General features: G+C 45.8%; 1 protein-coding gene across 9 annotated transcripts in view; it reads left to right on the plus strand.

Moving 5' to 3' along the window:
• Window positions 1–21,718, plus strand: part of SLC20A2 (solute carrier family 20 member 2) — a 92,256-nt gene that overhangs the window by 57,929 nt on the left and 12,609 nt on the right. For all 9 annotated transcript variants that reach the window (XR_003703350.2, XM_028701776.2, XM_077917579.1 and 6 more), the window contains exons 5-8: window positions 4,099–4,195; window positions 7,536–7,652; window positions 9,719–9,922; window positions 11,432–12,020. Coding sequence is in view for 8 of the 9 variants with exons in the window: in XM_028701776.2 (XP_028557609.2) it covers window positions 4,099–4,195; window positions 7,536–7,652; window positions 9,719–9,922; window positions 11,432–12,020 (1,007 nt within the window). In the remaining variant the exon portion in view is untranslated. The remainder of the gene's footprint in view (window positions 1–4,098; window positions 4,196–7,535; window positions 7,653–9,718; window positions 9,923–11,431; window positions 12,021–21,718) is intronic.

The following is a 21,718-nucleotide window of genomic DNA, read 5'->3' on the forward strand; positions in this document are numbered from 1 at the left end:
TACCCCTAGGCCTATTTGTCACTTCCAAGGATTTTCTATTTATCTAATGTCATTGTTAAAATGGGTTTTGGGATGGCTGCCCCGTTGTTTTGCCTTTTGAAATTTAAATTGTTCAGCGGCAGTCAAGACATCCAGGACACAATTTTAATCAGATGCACCATGTGTTCAAAGAGCAAAATTATTTTTGCCGTAAGTTTAGTAAATGGTTAAAATATTGAGCTCCCATCGTGTAAGGTTCTCAGGAAAGATGCAGACATTTTGTAAAGCCCTAAAGGGACTCAAATCAGTCATGAGGTTTCAGTAGCCTGTGTTAAGGACATCGGCACTCAAGTGATAAATTCATGGGTTCTAATTATGGAATTTGAATTTGCCTGAAAGCCAATGGCGTTTTGAAATTAGAGAGTGACATGCATAAGTCGAACTGACAGTAGGTTGCATGTCTGGCCCTCTTTTAGACTAGATCTGTCCCCAGAAGCAAATGTATGGGAGGAGAGCTGAAAGAAAACACATCATTTTGCTTCTTACTCCCACTGATCATGAGTTGCCATTTCTCACTTTCCCAGTTCCTTTTTCCTTATTTTAATATTGCAGAGAGCTAACAAGGACTCTGGAATAACTCTAAAACAGAAACGTAATACACAGCTACAAGCTGTAGAGGATAACTAATATATGCCACTGTTTGTGCACGGCTTCTCTCTGTTGACTAAATAAAGAAAAGTTTATCAACTGCACCTACAATTCAGTCTGAAACCGTTCTATTCGTTGCTGAGTTGCTTTAGGTGTGGGCATCTGTCTAGCAGCGTTGAAGCACCCAGAGATCAGTGTGTGCTTTCAGCACTGAAATGCAACCCGTTTTAGTGGAACACTGCTACATCGCTCATCAGAAATGCCTGTAAAACATTCCTCTCCCCTTTCAAATTGCCAAAGCTTCAGAATAAGAGGCTGTGAAACTGTAAACAGAAATTATCCACTCAGTAAATCAAAACAAAGGATTGCAACCTCTTTCTGTAACCCTGATCTGATTGCCTGTGATATCCACAACTTTGATGTCCTGTAACATTTTTTCTCAATAGCTACTTATACCCACACAAAGTCCCTATTTCAAAAAGTTGCTTCCAACCTTTAGAAATGCTGGTGAAAATCTTACTATGTTACTAGAAGCTGTGCCCCACTCTCTGCATTTGCCAACTCCCCTGTCACTTTTTCTCGCTCTACTCAAACCTCTGCCATTGTTTAAAATCACTACCCCCAGTTTCCTTTGCTCAAACTTCTGCAGTTGTTTAAAAACCTGTCCTCTCTTTTGCTCTCTGCCATCATGACTTCATTCAAATCGAGGGTTGGGATGATAACAGGCATCACCCCACTTATGCACGATCATGTATATCCGTGGTGCTAGGAAACAACCAGCCAAACAAAGAAATAAATTCAAACCAGGAAGCGACGGGAGAGGCCTCGTGGCTCACAAGGAGACCCTCTCCAGAGCCCAAAGAGGATTTCAGTGAGGGCGCAGGAAGTACCAAAGAGACTGGAGGCGCAGTAGGGTTTTGTTTCCACTGCTCAGCCTCCCCGCCTAGCAGCTGACACTTGCGGTAGTGCAGCAGCAGTGGCGCTTTTCCGCACATTCTCCAGACTCCAGGTGGCTCTAGAGCTTCAGTTCCAGTTGAAGTGAGAGTTGTGTAGAGAGAGAGCTGAGGAGTAGGAAGAGGCTTTTAAGAGGGCGCTTCCCACTTATGCAATTTTTTACTTACGCGCCTGGGGCCGTGGAACGTAACCCCCACATAAGTGGGGCGGGAGACGCCTGTACACTACAAACCCTCCAGTGAGGGCTGATTGTTGATAGCCTTGCATTTTCATGTCTATAGGGAGGCAACATTAAATGTTTATTTCAAAGTCCCTCGATGTTTAAAGTTTTAGCACAATTAATTTTTAAATGAAGAGTTAATATGGTGGACAGATCCAGTATCCAGTGACTGTACTTACCCATGAGGAGCTAAACAACGTTTACTCCCATGGTTCATTTCATTGGAATCTGTGGTTAATCTTAACTGCGGCTGGATTGAAACAAGTCAACTTCAAATTGGAATAAAAAAAATGTCTCTTTTAGGAGCCCCGGGGACTACCATACTGAGCCAGACCATTGGGTCCGTCTAGCTCAGCAAATGCCAGGTATTGAACATGAGACGTTCTGTATGCAAACAGATAACTCTGCCAATGAGCTTATGGTCTTTCCCTTAGGGCTATTTTGCTTGCTTGCTTGAACTTCCCGTTAAACAAATTCATTAAAAAGAGAGGTGGTTTCCTGGCAGCCTGTGTTCTTACCATCAACCTGAAGGAAAGCAAGGGGATCATAGAATCATAGAGTTGGAATAGACCACAAGGGCCATCGAGTCCAACCCCCTGCCAAGCAGGAAACACCATCAGAGCACTCCTGACATATGGTTGTCAAACCTCTGCTTAAAGACCTCCAAAGAAGGAGACTCCACCACACTCCTTGGCAGCAAATTCCACTGTTGAACAGCTCTTACTGTCAGGAAGTTCTTCCTAATGTTTAGGTGGAATCTTCTTTCTTGTAGTTTGGATCAATTGCTCCGTGTCCGCTTCTCTGGAGCAGCAGAAAACAACCTTTCTCCCTCCTCTATATGACATCCTTTTATATATTTGAACATGGCTATCATATCACCCCTTAACCTCCTCTTCTCCAGGCTAAACATGCCCAGCTTCCTTAGCCGTTCCTCATAAGGCATCGTTTCCAGGCCTTTGACCATTTTGGTTGCCCTCCTCTGGACACGTTCCAGTTTGTCAGTGTCCTTCTTGAACTGTGGTGCCCAGAACTGGACACAGTACTCCAGGTGAGGTCTGACCAGAGCAGAATACAGTGGCACTATTACTTCCCTTGATCTAGATGCTATACTCCTATTGATGCAGCCCAGAATTGCATTGGCTTTTTTAGCTGCCGCGTCACACTGTTGGCTCATGTCAAGTTTGTGGTCAACCAAGACTCTTAGATCCTTTTCACATGTACTGCTCTCAAGCCAGGTGTCACCCATCTTGTATTTGTGCCCCTCATTTTTTTTGCCCAAGTGCAATACTTTACATTTCTCCCTGTTAAAGTTCATCTTGTTTGTTTTGGCCCAGTTCTCTAATCTGTCAAGGTCGTTTTGAAGTGTGATCCTGTCCTCTGGGGTGTTAGCCACCCCTCCCAGTTTGGTGTCATCTGCAAATTTGATCAGGATGCCCTTGAGTCCATCATCCAAGTCGTAGGGATACTGAAAGTTCTTGGAGACCAGCCCTGAAGAAGCATTTATTCTTTGTGGTTCCACTCCTCCCAGCAATTACTGCATAAGGACAGTGAACATAGATTTCTGTTTTGCCGTGATCTAATATGTAGTTTGGCAGCCTGCCTCCTGCTCTAATCAAAACACTCCCTTGCTTATGAGGCTAGGAAGGGTAAAGCTCATAGACCTCCTGATAATTTCCCTTTCCTGCCAATTCTCCCTAGGGAGGTAAAGTGCTTTAATCTTTCTGTCTCCTAACAAGATAATTTTCTACACTCCTAAAACTGTGTACGTCTCTGAATGGGCAAACCAGTGAGAGGGAATGACAGACTAGGGAACAGAACGGACTCATATGGGATATAACTCAGACTGTCAGATCCTGTCTGCCTAGAAATCTGTCTGTACTCCGTCCCCAGGATCTAGTGCAACCATTTTCACAATTTATTACTCATGGAAATAGGGGCCCTGTCCAGCAACAGGGTGACAGTTGTGTTTCTGTGTGTCTGTGACAATATTTCTTTGGGCGTTGTTGCCTCTTACACTGGGGACAACAGAATCGGCTGAAGGTGCCTCTTACAGTTTTAACTCATCCAGCCGTTCGCTGTTGCCTGTCCTCATTTTTTTAATTTGGGGCTGATTTCAGAATTCAGAAGCCACGTTTTTCTTTTTTGCTTTGTGCCACATTTGGGTAATAAAGGCTGGATTTTTGCTAGCAGATATTCAGGGCCTCCTTATTTGGAGTGAGTTGAATTTTTTGACTGACTGTATCTGATGCAGTATCTCCAAAGCTGTGATATTTTATCTCCTTTTATTCTTTATACAGGAAGACCCTGTGCCCAATGGTCTTCGAGCCCTTCCAGTCTTCTACGCTGCTACAATAACGATTAATGTATTCTCTATAATGTATACGGGTGCCCCTGGTGAGTAATATCTGACTTGTGATGTCCACTATGTTACATGCCGGCTGTAGTCAGACACTCCGTGAAGAGGGACAAAGGCTTCAGAAATTACCAAATGTAGGGGAATTCATAGGGGAATTTTGGGACTCCTGAATATCATTCTGGATGCTGGATGATTGGTAAAGGACAAAAAGAGATGATAAATGTTACAAGGCTGGTTTTGCTTTCCGTAAAAGAAGGAACACGTTCAGACAGCAGTTCCTGGAAAAGCAAGACCAACTAGTGTGTTTTCACCTGAGCCATTGTAGATCTGTGTGGGCCACTTTGCACACCATGTGTTTGCTACATAGGACTTACCCACATGGATTCACAGCCATCCACACTCTCTTGACAAGTGTGCTTGCATGATGTGCATGTTTCAAGACACATATTTGTAGCACTTGATATGCTCACTTAAAAAACCTTAGGCACATAACCAAAGTTTAACGTCCAAAGTTGCCCTGATTTTGTTTCTGTCAAAAGCTGAAACTTCATGTTCTAAATAGGCACATTTGCTAATAAAGGGTAACTGAATAAAATGCATCCTCCTTACTTTTTATTTTTTGTGATCAGTGGAACCAGGCAACACACCACTGTCCTGTATTAAGTTGAACTTGTAAACTGGCACAAGCTGTTATTGCTTTAGTTTTTACGGTTAACACCAGATGCAGTTCAGTAGCAATAGCAGATTGTCCCAATCTGATGCACAGTGCTCTGCCCATGTGTTTATAATATTACCAGTCTTTTGAGCAAGGAGCATGTGTCCTGAGTTACAGAGGAAATGACTTGGATTTAAAATCTTGTGCTTTTACTTGTATCACAAGTACCACCTTGCCATTTATTTTTTTGATTTTATTGGTGTTAAAAATAGGCAGCTGTACCAGATCAGTTGTATGTAGAGTGACAAAAGATATGGGCAGCTGCCATTCCCAGTGAAATGAAAGTACTGACCCAATATCGACATATTATGTATCAGATTCAAGGAAAGGAGCTGTGCTTAACAATTGCTGGTTTGTATATCATGGGTGAAGTACTGTGAGGGCTTCAATGACAAAAGCACCAGAAATTATGCCCGTGGCTTTGGACTCCCATGCTGTTTTGACCAATTAAAACCACATTATATCTCCTGTCAATTGACAGTGCTGGCTTGCATGACCTGTGTACAGAATTGGGCCTGTAGGTATTTAAGAGTATGCATGCTGTGATGGAAGGCAGATAATTATATGTGCAGCAGTATGGCAAATTCAGTGGCCCATGTTGGAGTCATAGCTGGTGAGCAATCATCATGAGCTCTATGTGGAAATTCTTTTAAAAAGCTGCCACAAAGTGTAATAGATGTTTCCTTGGTGTAGAGATCAAGCCAGATGAGATGACCTTTACAGTGGGGTGGAAAGCCTCATACCCATTTTTCAAATGAACAGAAATGTAGAGATGCCATAGTGAACTTCAGTGCTGAACACAGTGGCAACTCAAACCCTTGTGATCTGGGCAGCTTGCATGAGAGCAATAAAGATCTTGATGGACTTAATAAGAATGGAAAGGGATGGTGGTAATTTGGTACTGGATTTGAATACATTTGCCACCTTGCTTCCATGGCTTGTTGTTGTTTAGTCATTTAGTCGTGTCCGACTCTTCATGACCCCATGGACCAGAGCACGCCAGGCACTCCTGTCTTCCACTGCCTCCCGCAGTTTGGTCAAACTCATGTTGGTAGCTTTGAGAACATTCTCCAGCCGTCTCATCCTCTGTCGTCCCCTTCTCCTTGTGCCCTCCATCTTTCCCAACATCAGGGTCTTTTCCAGGGAGTCTTCTCTTCTCATGAGGTGGCCAAAGTCTTGGAGCCTCAGCTTCAGGATCTGTCCTTCCAGTGAACACTCAGGGCTGATTTCCTTCAGAATGGAGAGGTTGGATCTTCTTGCAGTCCATGGGACTCTCAAGAGTCTCCCCCAGCACCATAATTCAAAAGCATCAATTCTTCAGTGATCAGCCTTCTTTATGGTCCAGCTCTCACTTCCATACATCACCCCATGCTTTACAATCCTCAAAAATGCGAACTATGCTCAGTAAGGCCTTGTTCACCTAGCTGACTTGAAAGGACTTGAGCATACAGAGGCAGGAGGTCACTGCTTGAAATTTTGGGGTGAAACAATTTTTTTAAATGAAATTTATGCAGAACGTGTAACAGAATGGATAAATAAAAACTGCAACACGCATAACAGAATCATTGGCATTGCACATAGTGGAGAAGCAAGGAATTCAGTTTCCCATGACATGGTCAGAGTGATCATGCATCTCACAGGATTAAGAAACATCTCTTCAACCTAGAAGATGACGACGACAAAGCTGTATTCATAGTCTGTTAATCTCCCTGCATGACTGATGCATGATTCAGATGATGTTTTTAAAAGCCATAGAACAGTTGAAGAGGTTCAGTGCATTCAGAATAGTACCTACAGAAGTCACAGAACCTGACAATAGCAACATACTTCTGGTCTCCCTGACAACAATTGTGGCAACAGATGATGTTCCCATTAATTCGCTGAAAGCTAATGACCAATGGATAGAAATCGCAAGACATCATTTAATTTCTTTTTCTGTAGGAATTTCTATACCGTTCAACATACAATTTATCAGAGATTAATATGAAGGTTTGATTCATCAGGGCAGCTCCTACCTCATGATCCACTGGGGGAAAAATAACTTGATAAAACTTTTGCTTGTTTAAAGATGCTTACCTTATGATCCAGGTGTTATGATGCCTAGATGGAATATGGATTCTCTGTTTCACTGTTCCTTGTGAAGGTTGGAGAACAGATGAGCACCATGCCAAAAGCAGGCTATTGGTGTAGATCAGTGTTTCCCAACCTTGGGCCTCCAGCTGTTTTCGAACTACAATTCCCATCATCCCTGACCACTAGTCTTGCTAGCTGAGGATTATGGGAGTCGTAGTCCAAAAACAGCTGGAGGCCCAAGGTTGGGAAATGCTGGTGTAGATAACCCTACATGAGGTTCAGAACTTGTGATGGTAATGCACTAATTTGAGCAGCAGGGAAGCCTCAGGAGTTCCTGACATTTTGTGAGTGTGCTGACAAATTCTTATGCTCTGCGGTCCGACACTTTGGGGGCAGTACTCCAGTCATTTTTGATGGATGCACTTGAGTCTGTTCCACAAAGGCTGACACACAACCCAAACAAATAGGTTCGAAAGAGGCAATACTAAAGCACGTTGATGGTGTGAAGTCACATCACTGGGCAAAAAAAATGTTACGGTAAATGTTAGAAAACCAATGTGGAAGGATGTAATTTTGTTTCTTTTTTTCAGTCCTAGGAATCGTTCTTCCTATGTGGGCAATAGCGCTAATATCAATTGGTGTATCAGTAATATTCGCTATCTTAGTCTGGATATTTGTGTGTCCGTGGATGAAAAGAAAAATAGCAAGTATGTCTTTGGGGTGGGGTGGGGGAGGTCAAAATGTGTGTAATGTTAAATCCCGTGTCTGAGGGAATACCTTTCCAGTGTGTTTTCTATAATAGTGATGCTTTAAATATAACTGCGACAGGTGACCTTTTTATGCCTTGCATATCATGACATTTTGGTTTTTAGTTGTTGTGTTTTAAAAATGCAGGCCATGATCCAAAGAATGAAAGCTCACTGTGACTTCATACTTTTTTAAAAAACAAGCACCCCCCCCCCCCCCCGGAGATTCCTATTTCGTATCTTAAATACCTTTGAAACTTAACTTGTTTCCAAAAATTACTTACTGTGTGACAAATGGGGAAAATGATACAGTGGTGCCTCGCAAGACGAAATTAATTCGTTCCGCAAGTTTTTTCTTCTTGTGAGTTTTTCGTCTTGCGAAGCACGGTTTCCCATAGGAATGCATTGAAAATGAATAAATGCGTTCCTATGGAAACCGACTTCAGACCAGGTCCGGGGACAGTCTGTCCGCCGACCTCTTCTGAAGGCTGGCCGGGGGGGGGGGGGACAAGGGCTTTTCTTCCCACCCCCAGCATTTTAAAAAACCCCGGGACAGCGGAGGGCTTCTTCGCTGTCCGGGGCGATCTTAAAATTCTGGCGAGCAGCATTTTAAGATCGCCCCGGGACAGCGGAGGACTTCTCCGCTGTCCGGGGCGATTTAAAAGCCCCTGGGAAGGCAGGCAGGGGGGACAAAGACTTTTGCCCCCCGCCAGCCTTCAGAAGAGGTCCTGGACCTCTTCTGAAGGCGGGCGGGGGGCGAAAGTCTTTGCTCCCCCCTGCCTGCCTTCAAAAGCCCTCCGGGACAGGCAGGCAGGGGGGAGCAAAGACTTTCGCCCTCTTCTGAAGGCAGGCGGGGGGCGAAAGTCTTTGCTATTCCCCCCCCCCCCCCCGCCTGCCTTCAAAAGCCCTCCGGGACCGCGGAGAGCTGCGTTTCTCCGCTCTCCCGGGAAGGCAGGCAGGGGGGGAGCAAAGACTTTCGCCCTCCGCCCGCCTTCAGAAGAGGTCCAGGATCTCTTCTGAAGGCGGGCGGGGGGCGAAAGTCTTTGCTCCCCCCGCCTGCCTTCAAAAGCCGTCGGGGACAACGGAGAAACGCGCTGCCTTTCTCCGCTCTCCCGGGAAGGCAGGCAGGGGGGAGCAAAGCCTTTTGCCCCCCGCCTGCCTTCAGAAGAGGTCCAGGACCTCTTCTGAAGGCAGGCGAGGGGCGAAAGTCTTTGCTCCCCCCGCCTGCCTTCAAAAGCCCTCTGGGACAGCGGAGAAACGCGCCGCCCGGGGCGATTTTAAACCCGCTGTCCCGGGTTTCTTTAAATGCTGCTGCCGCCCGGCAGCATTTTAAAATCGCCCCGGACAGCGCTGTCCCGGGGTTTTTAAAAAACCTCTCCGCCCCCCGCCAGGCTTCGGAAGGCTGCTCCGAAGCCTGGCGACGGGAGGAGGTCTCCGCCCCCCCGCCAGGCTTCGGAGCAGCCTTCCGAAGCCTGGCGGCGGGAGGAGGTCCGAGGACAGTGAGGAAGACGCGCTGCGCTTCCCCGCTGTCCCGGAGATTTCTCTATGGGCTTTCGTCTTGCGAAGGAAGCCCATAGGGAAATTCGTTTTGCGAAGCGCCTCCAAAACGGAAAACCCTTTCGTCTAGCGGGTTTTCCGTCTTGCGAGGTGTTCGTCTTGCGGGGCACCACTGTACTTGAGAAACAGAAATCCCATTCAGCCAAGGTAGCTTTAGACTTATCGTGTAGTACTTCGCGTCCCAGCCAGAGTATTTTATTTATCTAACAGCTAGGCTGCTTTGAGCTCAAGGAAGCATAGAACAAAAATTTATAAGATTTAGTGATCTAAATTAGATTGATGTGTAGGTGGAAGCAAATGTTTCATTTCCTTGGTCTCTGGAGGGAGTTTAATCTTACAGATGTGGGCAACTTTCTGGGTTTCTTGACAAGAGCAAAGCAGTCAGTGCATTTATTTATTTAACTGATACTAGTTATTTCTGTTGGGTGGATAATTAACCCATCCTTATAAAAGCTCTGTGTTTTCCTTAGGTCGGTTAAAGAAAGAAGGGGCATTATCAAAGATATCTGACGAAAGCCTTGACAAAATACAAGATGAGGATACACCTGTCTTTAAAGAACTTCCTGGTGCCAAAGCAAATGATGAAAGTACTATTCCTCTTACTGCCTCTGGAACAGAAGAGGCTGGTGTATCAGATAATATCGCAAATGGAAGCCATCCACGTGTGCCATATGGTGAGAAACCAAGAGCACATAAATTATTTTCTGTTTTTGTGTTGCTACCTGCTGATATCTAGTGGGCAATTCCCTTCTGTGCAAAACCCCTTCCCATCCCAACTTTTTTGTTGTACGGGGTGAATAAAAAGAGAGAGTATGTGGTTTTCTTTTGCTTTTTTGGATAATTGCTCATGCTCTTTTTCTTGTGCATAACAGTTTTTTAAAGAACAACACACAGTTGTATGCTACACCGTATAATTGTGTAATGTCTTCTCAAATAGCTACCTGTTCATTTACCACAGTTTCTTTTAGTGGATGATACATTTAAGGCTGCTGTCAAATCAATTTCTGATACACTGGCAATGAACAACAGAAATGACATAATATTTTGGCTGAATTTTTAAATGGCGTCTTAATATTGTGAGATACTGAACTATGTTTCACCAATAGACAAGTCTATGCCTTTGTCTTTGTTTTCAAAGACCGAGAGTATTTTACTCCAGTAGCTGAACAGGGATAAATAAATAAATATTTATTGCATTTATTCCCCTCCCTTTCCTTTAATGAGCTCAAGGTGGTATATATGGTGTGTGTCCCTCATTTAATCATCACAACAGCCTTGTGAGGTAGGTTAGGCTGAGAGGTAGTGATTGGCCCAAGGTCACCCAGTGAGCTTCATAGCTGACTGGGAATTTGAACCCTGGTCTCCCAAGGTCCTAGTCCAACACACTAACCGCTATGCTGCAATGACTTTCCATATGCATTTATTTATGTTATTATTGCACCTAGATTGATAATTTAAAATAACATGGTTCCTGCCTGCAGACTTATAATCTGAAGGTAAAGACAAGAGAAATTGGGGAGGATAAATTAGTTGGGGAAAGGTGGGTGGCTACCCCCCTCCCCTTCAACAGGCTTTCTTTCTTCTAACATTTAACCCAGAGTGGGTGGCTGATGCTTCAGTCCAAGAAGAGAAGGGGTTGGCAATTGGTGAGGAAAGAGCCTCAGTCTGTCTCAGTCTCTGATGGAGCATAAATGCTCATAGGTAAAGGTAAAGGTACCCCTGCCCATACGGGCCAGTCTTGACAGACTCTAGGGTTGTGCGCCCATCTCACTCAAGAGGCCAGGGGCCAGCGCTGTCCGGAGACACTTCCGGGTCACGTGGCCAGCGTGACATCGCTGCTCTGGCGAGCCAGAGCCGCACACGGAAACGCCGTTTACCTTCCCGCCAGTAAGCGGTCCCTATTTATCTACTTGCACCCGGGGGTGCTTTCGAACTGCTAGGTTGGCAGGCGCTGGGACCGAGCAACGGGAGCGCACCCCGCCGCGGGGATTCGAACCGCCGACCTTTCGATCGGCAAGCCCTAGGTGCTGAGGCTTTTACCCACAGCGCCACCCGCGTCCCATAAATGCTCATACAAATGACTAAAAAAAAAACAGTGATATTTCTTTGGAGTTTCACTGTTCTGTTGCCTTTAGGTCTTTAGCTTCCTCTGGGGGAAAAATTACTTTTCTTTGCTGTTTTAGGAAGAGCATTTTCAATGACACAGACTACGGTGAAATCTCCGATTTCCAACGGCACCTTTAATTTTGACGGGCACATGAAGAGCGATATTCATGTGTATCACACTGTGCACAAAGACTCGGGATTGTACAAAGACTTACTGCACAAAATACACCTGGACAGAGGCAGCGACAACCGGCCTACGCAAGAAAACAACTACAAACTGCTGCGGCGCAACAATAGTTACACTTGCTACACAGCTGCCATCTGTGGCATGCCAGTGCATTCGTCCTTCAAGGCGGCTGATACGTCAACCCCAGAAGATAGCGAAAAGCTAGTTACAGACACGGTTTCCTATTCCAAAAAGAGGGTTCGATACGACAGCTACTCCAGCTACTGCAACGCCGTGGCAGAAGCAGAAATTGAAGCGGACGAAGGTGGCGTGGAGATGAAGCTGGCATCTGAATTAGTAGATCCTAGCCACCCCCCTGTAGACCCCGTGGAGGATGAGAGAGATGAGAGGGACTCCTCACAGGTCCACCTGCTTTTTCACTTTCTCCAGATCCTCACGGCTTGCTTTGGATCGTTTGCTCATGGAGGCAATGATGTCAGGTAAGTGAGGAGAGCCTGCATATGTGAACGATGTCATCGTTTAAAAGTTCTGTTGTTTCTTCCAGCAGTCCAACCAGGTAAAATCTGCTGCAGAATCTTACTGATGCTGATCTGCTTTAAAAGCAGGCATTGCTCAAAAAGTTCCTGCATCCATGGCTGTATCTTCACACTGTGCGTAAAACTTCCATTTGTGTGAAGAACAAATACAGAAATGAAACCACGTACAGTGGTGCCCCGCAAGACGAATGCCTCGCAAGACGGAAAACCTGCTAGACGAAAGGGTTTTCCATTTCTGAGTTGCTTCGCAAGACGATTTTCCCTATGGGCTTGCTTCGCAAGACGAAACGTCTTGCTAGTCTTGCGTTTTTTTTCCGCTCCCCCCCCTTTTTCTAAGCCGCTAAGCCGCTAATAGCCTTTTAGCAGCTTAGCCGCTAATCCTTTAATAGCCGCTAAGCCGCTAAACCGCTAATAGCGCTAATCCGCTTAGCCACTAATAGGGCAAGACGAAAAAAACGCTAGACGAAGAGAATCACGGAACGGATTCTTTTCGTCTTGCGAGGCACCACTGTGTCTGAGATTGAGGGCTCCAAGTCTGACCTATTTTTGTTGGCTTTGCACTGGATTTCATCTTCCCTCTTGGTGCCATATTGCTTGTGTACAGGTCTAGCTAGAATTTATCAGCTCTATTTGCTGAGTACTGTATTTTTCTGTGTATAAGACGAGGGTTTTTATTAATTTAAAAATATTGTTAAAAATTTGAGGTTGTCTTATACATGGGTAGGGGACACGGGTGGTGCTGTGGTCCAAACCACTGAGCCTCTTGGGTTTGCTGATCAGAAGGTCGGTGGTTCGGATCCCCGCGATGGGAGTGAGCTCCCGTTGCTCAGTCCCAGCTCCTGCCAAAAAGCACACCAAAAAGTGCAAGTAGATAAATAGGTACCGCTCCAGTGGGAAGGTAAATGGCGTTTCCATATGTGCTGCTCTGGTTTCAGTGTTCTGATGCGCCAGAAGTGGCTCAGTCATGCTGGCCACATGACCTGGAAAAACTGTCTGCGGACAAATGCCGGCTCCCTCGGCCTGTAAAGCGATATGAGCGCTGCAACCCCAGAGTTGTCTGCGACTGGACTTAACTGTCAGAGGTCCTTTACCTTTACCTTTTTTTATATACACAGGTAGTGCATGGGGGGGGGTTGGGCGATTGTTCGCAACTGCAAGTAGGAGATATACAGCGGTGATTGGGCGGGTGATTGATGTATGTGCCAAGGGCTGTTTGGGATTGGCTGTTGTTGCAGCAATTGGGCGGGCAATTTGTGGCTGCTGGCGGCAATCGGGCAAATGATTGTTGTCTTCTGTCAGCTGTGCGATTGGCAGGTGCGGTCAGGCGGGTGAGCTCAACAAGTCTGGGCAATCTCCCCCCATTTTCTTAATTTGGAGTCCCAAAAAATAGGGGTTGTGTTATACACGGAAAAATGCAGTACATTTTCAGCAAGTTTTACCAAGTTGCTGGCCAGTTTCTTGTTCATAAATTAGGAGAAGGTTGCAAGGCACATGTCAGTTCAGTGATTTGGAAAATAACCTCCTAGGCAGGCTTAGTTGTATGGTGCATAGAAACAAAAAGCAGCTACTGTAAACAAATAGCCTGCTGTAATCCAAGAGGTTGCTTCTTTCACTCCCCACAAATCCATTCTGTTTTTAATAAAGCGTAGCTTGTACAATAGGCTTGCCTTTATTGGGCCAGTTTTGGGTATCTGTAATCATATCCCATTGATTTTTATACGCACCCGTTTGCCACTTCTGGCTCACCGCAGAGTCTTACAGCTTTTAGAACTTCCTGTGCTTGATCATATATCAGATTAATAAGTTGAGATATGAATGAGCCTTCTTGGCTTCACAGACAGCCACGTCGCTCCACTTTCAGCAAGCAAATAAACCAGGAAACCTTCAATTGAGTATGGCGTCTGAACTGCTTAACAACTTTGGAGCAAGCCAGGGCATTGAACCACAACTTCAAAGCATGGTTTCCTAGTATGGGCGAAATGGCAAGCTATAGTTCAAGGTTTCAAAACCTTAGACTTGGGTCTGTATGCTGCCCTCCAAGCCTCTCTGTTTGGCACTCAAGACTCAGCCCAGAATCCCACCCCCTCTTGCCTGGTTGGAATGTGTCCGTCAGCTGTGACATTGCATAGAAAGGGGTGTGTGAGCATGTGTAGAAACTAGCTCACTGTACAAAGGTAACATGTACAGGTGCTGCTATACTCACTTTTGTCTCTGGCCCTGCCTGCAGAAGGGAATGTGGCCTCCAGCTGAACAAGGTTCCTCAACAATGCTGTAGTTCATTGAAGACTTTGTGGTCACTCACCTGCCGAAAGGAAGAGCTTAAAGGGCTCTCTGTGCACGTGGCCAAGAAACTTACCCATCTCTTAACTTATTAAGCTAAGAGATGATGTCCAAAGTCCCACTGTGGAAGTTGGGGCCATCGGAGAGGTTGTCCTGCCTGGATCCATGCCAGTAGCAGATAGGAGCATAGAAACTTGCTCTGTTTTGGCACTCACTCATTGAGTGAGTCCAGATAAACAATGAGGCCACGGATGGGAAATCAGCTGTGGGATTCAAATCCCTGTGAGCATGAACTGTAACCAAGTTCTTAACTGGAGGGTAGGCACTTCCTGGGTTAATTATACAGTGTTTACTCTTTCTTTGCAAAGGAACACTCCCAAGTTATTTGGCATGGCAATGAAGTTTAGTGTTTTATGGTCAGGTGCCCTGTTAATTATTTAACGTGAAAATAGCAGCCAAAAGCAAAGGCCAGTTGTACGGCTGACATTTCATTGCCTATTTTTAATACAGTGGTACCTCGGGTTACAGACGCTTCAGGTTACAGACTCCGCTAACCCAGAAATAGTACCTCGGGTTAAGAACTTTGCTTCAGGATGAGAACAGAAATGGCGCGGCGGCAGCAAGAGGCCCCATTAGCTAAAGTGCTATCTCAGGTTAAGAACAGTTTCAGGTTAAGAACGGACCTCCAGAACGAATTAAGTTCTTAACCCGAGGTACCACTGTGCAGCAGCTGATAAATAAATTCAAATACACTGTTTCGTATAGTTCAACATTTAATGGAAAAGTAATGCAGCACTTAATGCAGTGCTCAAAGGCATTGCATTATTAAAACATATTCAACACAATGGGATATAAACAAGAATAAAATATGTCAGGTATTATGTAAAAGTGAAGACGCTACTGTCGATGCAATGGATGAGCTTTGGCTAAAAACTGCCATCACAAAAGAGAACCACATGAATAGCTCTATAGCAGGGCACAAAAATGTCAACTTGGTCCAATTACAATATAAAAATAAAAGATGTGAAGAAGAAGCAGGAGCTGTACTTCTGTGCGATATACTTTTGCATAATGCTGTGGAGCATTTATATACATTTGTATGTATTATGTATTAATGCAACAACTGTATGCCCAAGAGCATTTAATTATCTATTAAGCTTGAAAATAGAACCAATTCTGAAATGAGTAGAGATTTAATATTGTAGTAAAGCACTTGTTGATATCAGTGAGTGCTTGAAGCTATTTTTTGATTTAGGGATATTGTGCACAAATAAGGCCTGCCTCTAAAGCAGGGGTAGTCAACCTTTTTATACCTACCGCCCACTAATGCATCTTGCTTGATGGTAAAATTTCTTTACCGTCCACCAGTGCTCGATGGAAGGAGGATTCAGCTTGTGCCGGAGAACCCCCTACCGTCCACCTAGAATCCTGAAATGCCCACTAGTGGGTGGTAAGGACCAGGTTGACAATCCCTGCTCTGAAGGTTCACAGAGAGGAGGAACATCTGGTGTAGCACAGTGGCTAGGAATAGGAGCCAAAAAGTCACAGGTTCAAATTTGAGCCGACACGCACTCATTGAGTACAGTGGTGCCTCGCAAGACGAAAAGAATCCGTTCCGCGATTCTCTTCGTCTTGCGGTTTTTTCGTCTTGCGAAGCAAGCCCATTAGCGCCTTAGCGGATTAGCGCTATTAGCAGCTTAGCGGGCTTAGCGGATCAGCTGATAAGCGGCTTAGCGGATCAGTTGATTAGCGGCTTAGCGGATCAGCTGATAAGCGGCTTAGCGGATCAGCTGATAAGCGGCTTAGCGATCAGCTGTTAAGCGGCTTAGCGGCTTAGCGGATCAGCTGATAAGCGGCTTAGCGGATCAGTTGATTAGCGGCTTAGCGGATCAGCTGATAAGCGGCTTAGCGGATCAGCTGATAAGCGGCTTAGCGATCAGCTGTTAAGCGGCTTAGCGGCTTAGCGGATCAGCTGTTAAGCGGCTTGGGGGAAAAGGGCGGGGGAAGGAAAAAAACCCTGCAGGAACTCGGAAGCCATTTTCGTCTTGCGAAGCAAGCCCATAGGAAATTCGTTTTGCGAAGCACCTCCAAAACGGAATACCCTTTCATCTAGCGGGTTTTCCGTCTTGCGAGGCATTCGTCTTGCGGGGCACCACTGTAGTCTACTCTCTCTCAGCCACAGTCTGGCCTCTGCAACAGGAGGTTAATAATTCTGGCCTCATTTGAACACTGGAAATATTTTTCTTCTTCCACCTTTGGTGTTATCATTCTCATTCCAGTTGTGCCCGTAAGCTGTGTAGTTTGGCTGAAGGTGCCATTGGAATGGCAGTTCTCCACGGGTCATTGTCAGATTGGCGGGTGGGGATGGGGAGTGCTGAGCATTCCTCCTGCATGCTCCTTGATGTGGGCTGGTTGCTGGCTTCCTCTTTCTTTGCTATTTATAATCTGCTCCACAGTTTTATGGACCTGAATTGTGTTCTAGTGTGATGAATTGTGGCTTTATTTTCAACTGGAATTGTGCCTGTTGCAAGCCAAGCCCTCTTCAGGCTGGATTTGCATATATCACAGTGCTGTTTGCTCCAGTGGCTGCAGCTCAGCCTGTTAACTTCCCTCAAGGATTGTCCCAGTGATATCTTAATTTCCCCTGCTTTTTCTGCTAAAAACACAAAGAGATAAAAATGTCCTTTCTGAGTTAATGGAGCACAGGGTGAACCAGCAGCTTCTTTTGTCTGCGCTGAAAGCATGGCAAAACAGGTTCTTTGGCTGATTCTGAGCTCTTAATGTGGTGGAAGACAAAAAACAGTGTTCTTCCATCAGAGAAATTATTGAAATTACAGAATGAAAATTGAAATGTGTGTGAGAAGGGCTGAGCAGGTGGGGGCTGGAATGTGAAGGTTATGTTTGCAAGACAACCATGGCAGAAAGACGGAATGGCACGTATGCAAGAGCTATTGCCATAACTGTTTAGGGCAAAGGAAGGAGGAAAAGATAAGAGAGTTGCTATGCCTCGTGATTAAACCGGTAGAAACTGGTAGGTGGAAGTATTGCCATATATGGACATTACTACCTCTTTGCTTCCCTTTGCTTGTAAGCGTGTAAATGCTTGTGCACTTTTCGTATTTGGTGTGCCACCTTCCAGCTACCTGCTGGTTGAGCTTGCTTCACATCGGCCTTGCCACGCCTGAATAAGCATCCTGTTTGAGTGACAATTTGTGTCTGGATTCTGTTGGCTGTTTCAGGCAGCCAATAGAAACCCAATATTTCCCCAAACTTCACTTGTGTGTGTCTGTGCCATGCACAGTTTTAGAAGCCTCTATCAAGTCCCTTCCCTACTCCAAGTTGTCTCTTCTTCCTAAAAGAAAAAGCCACATGCCAGGGGTGTGTGGCCCTCCAGGCCTTTCTGCCTGGCATTTGGAGCTCAGACCATACCACACCCTCCCCAGCCTTCCTCCCCACCTTCCATGAGTGCCTGTTCCTGGCTGGAATTTATGCCTTCAAACTCCGATAATGACCCTTGCTTGCCGAAATGGAGAGCAGGCAGGATTGCATGACTTTGTAGAAACCAGTCTACTCTACGGAGGCAACTCCATAGGTTGCCCGGAAGGGAATGCGACTGATGGGCTCAAAAGGTTTTCCAGCTCCTAAGTCTTGTAGGGAAGATCCCTGAGTCACATTGGCTTTGCTTTCCTGTTCGGTTTCCCGCTCTATAATATCCTTTTTGACATGAGATAACCAGAGCTTGTGATGCATGGAAGTGAGAGCTGGACCATAAAGAAGGCTGATCGCCGAAGAATTGATGCTTTTGAATTATGGTGCTGGAGGAGACTCTTGAGAGTCCCATGGACTGCAAGAAGATCAAACCTCTCCATTCTTAAGGAAATCAGCCCCGAGTGCTCACTGGAAGGAAAGATCGTGAAGCTGAGGCTCCAGTACTTTGGCCACCTCATGAGAAGAGAAGACTCCCTGGAGAAGACACTGATGTTGGGAAAGATGGAGGGCACAAGGAGAAGGGGGCGACAGAGGACGAGATGGTTGGATAGTGTTTTCGAGGTTACCAGCATGAGTTTGACCAAACTGCGGGAGGTAGTGGAGGACAGGAGTGCCTGGCGTGCTCTGGTCCAGGGGGTCACGAAGAGTCGGACACGACTAAACGACTAAACAAACAACAACAACCAGAGCTTGTACATGCTGTATTCCAAATGTGGTCAGTGTGTACCGTTATATAGACCTGTGTGCTTTACTTGAAACATTGCAGACCATCCTGTCAAGAGAGACCCCTGGCCAAGCAAGCAGGCAGAGGCTTTCAGCCCAGGCCACACACTCCAGTACGTAATGCTTATGTGTTGCTTTGTTCACGTGACGCATGTAGGCACTAGCGCTGCAGCATTACAGCATTTTTCATGGGTGGGTGGGAGCAGGCACCAGGTGGAGCAGTAAGGGAACAGTGGTGAGATGTTTGAGGGTAGAGCTATGTGTGCCCTGTGGCCTGCCCAGCGCTTCCTCAGCTAACCTGCTGCCCTTGGGTGTTGTGGAAGACCCAGTTCCATTGCCAGTGTTAAATTGGATCCAACTGCATGCCTGGTTGACTTCTGTACATGATTTTATTTTCAGGGGGGAGGCATCTTGTTTTGGACTGGGTCTGGTTTAGCAACAGGAGACCTGGATAGGTTGGAGGTCACATACTAGATCAGGCAGGCAGGGTAGCATGGGAAAAGGACAGGACAGTGACAATTTGCAGCTGATTCTTCTGGAAAGTTGTGGGTTTTTGTTAAGGCTGTGGGGTCAGCTGACAAAACTCAGATAAGTACTGCAGCCAAGAGAGCAGCCTTGAACCACAAAATTGGGACTGCCTGGCTGGCAGGAGGTGCAGGAGGTAAGGCACTGAAGAGCTATGGTTGGAGGTCCCAGTTTGAGACATTCCTCATCCTTAGCACCTTACCCTTACATAACGTCAACGGTGAGCCAGAAGCGATCAGATTTCCACAGCACCTTTTTAATAGTTTCCCACTGAGCATTAATTTGAACACCCAGTGGGTACTCTGTTGTAACACCGCCAACGTTTTGAGAATGATTGATTTTGCGTGGTGTGTTCTGCGTCTGCGATTGCATTCACTTGTGCTGTTTAGGTTTCTTTCTTCATACGACCCACGACATTTAAAATGCCGGAATAGACTCTTCATTGAGCACCACGCAGCTAGGAGCACAGCTGCCAACTGGAAGGCTTATTTACTTTATGAATCAGGTGGCAAGTTGATACCTGTGGTGGAGGCAGCCTGACCTGATGAATTCCCCCAAATAACTCAAGCCTCTTATTTCCACAGCCATCAAGGCTGATGACTGCCCTGCCTGGGTGCTGGCGTTCCTTTGGTTGTGTGTTTCATTCATTGGGCACTGGCTCCTCCAGCATTTGCTCTGTCCTTTGGAAATAGAACAGTAGCTTTCAGATTGTATTTTGTGGGTGCTTATTGGGGGTTCTGCACCAAGTAACTTGGTCATAAGGACATAGCAAGAGCCTCCTGGATCAGGCCAATGACCCATCTAGTCCAGCATCCTGTGCTTATAGTGGCTGAACAGTTGCTGGTGGCAAACCAGCAAGCAGGATTCGAGCACAAGAGCAATCTCCCCTCCTGTGGTTTCCGGCATTGGAAGCATTGCCAGTGTGGTGTAGTGGTTAAGAGCGGTGGACTCGTAACCTGGTGAACCGGGTTCGCTTCCCCGCTCCTCCACATGCAGCTGCGCGGTGACCTTGGGCCAGTCACACTTCTCTGAAGTCTCTCAGCCCCACTCACCTCACAGAGTGTTTGTTGTGGGGGAGGAAGGGAAAGGAGAATGTTAGCCGCTTTGAGACTCCTTAGGGTAGTGATAAAGCGGGATATCAAATCCAAACTTCTTCTTGCTGTTTCCAACTGTGGAGGCAGAACCATAGCCATTGTGGGCAAGTAGCTTGAAAGACTGCCTGCTGTTCCTGACCCTCCCTTGCTATACACAGCAGCAAAGGGCACGCTCTCTGTTTTGTAAAGTAGGCTCCACAGGCTAACTTGAGAGTACATGTGTCTTCTTTCACTTGGTTTTCTTGGTCTTACAGAGCGTATAGCTAGCCACCTGTCTTTATATTCTTGGATTTCTTCCCCCTTCTTATCTTATGTAACCACGGCATGGTGAGGGTCTCGTGGAGCTAAAACCGTGTCCCCAAGTTTCTTTTACTTTCTTCCATGAAGCTGAAAGCCTGCCATTCACTCCTAATTGAAAAATTGTGATGTTGCAGTTGGACCCTGTTGTGTGACCTGCATCTGTTCTCTCCTTCTTGCACTGGGTAGAGCTAGGCATCCATCAACAGAAATGTCTCCCGGGGGGAGGTGGGGTTTGTCTGCTTGCACAAAGCGTATAGAGATGTACTGCACCCCCCTCAGGTCCCTACAATATACAATAACGCCATTGTGGAGTATTTAAAGGATTAATTTAGCAGAAAGATGGTAGGGTCAAAAGCCAAGCTGTTGGAAAACAATGGAAATAAGTGTTCTGTTTCAATTCAAGCCTGGTAATTGGATCATTCCTAGCAAACAATGTTTGTGCAAATATAAATCTAAAAGGCTCGCAGTTCAGAGAGGGAATAGTTTTTCTTGACTTTTGTCATGGCACCCTACAGAGGCAGCCCAAGGGGAAGGGCTGCTATTGTGAGCTGCTATCTTTATCGTAAGCAGCCCCAAATCCATCTAGAGCTCCTCTCGCTCCACCTTCAGACCTGGAGCCTGGATTTTAACCCTTTGACAAACAAGGAGGCACTCCTGAATGAGGTGGATCTCTGTTTTATTAAATCTTACCACTTAAGAGCCTAGAAATACAAGGGAAGAGGAAAAGGGAGCAGTTCAGAAAGCTAAAATTAAAGAGATTTTTTTTAATTAACAAAAGCAGACATTTAAATTTAAAATGGCCATTAGTTTGGGCCAAGCCAACTTTGTACCTGGTGGAAGAAGAGTAGGGAAGGCACATAATCCCAGAAGCTATTTACTATGGCCAGTGACTGGTGCCAAACATATCGGCTCGTCAAAACCTGGGGTATTTTTAACATAGAGGGGGAAGCATTCATTCTAGGTAAAGGTTTTTTGGCTTGCTGGGTGGCACTGGTAAATTGTAAGTGTCGGGTTGTACAACACTGGAATTTAAATTAAACTGCTTCTCCACCTCCTTGGCCCTGATAGCTCAACTGCAATTGGGGTTTGGTTGTTCTTGAAACACCACATTTCTATGACTCTGCAAACAAAGTTGCTTGACAACCTTTTTCTACGCCATTGCAGTATAAACCTGTTTCCTACTGAGCTATAAGAGTCACTTGAGTTTAAGGATTTCATTCTGGTTGGCAG

The sequence above is a fragment of the Podarcis muralis genome, chromosome 13 (assembly GCF_964188315.1).
Source record: "Podarcis muralis chromosome 13, rPodMur119.hap1.1, whole genome shotgun sequence".
NCBI lineage: Eukaryota > Metazoa > Chordata > Lepidosauria > Squamata > Lacertidae > Podarcis > Podarcis muralis.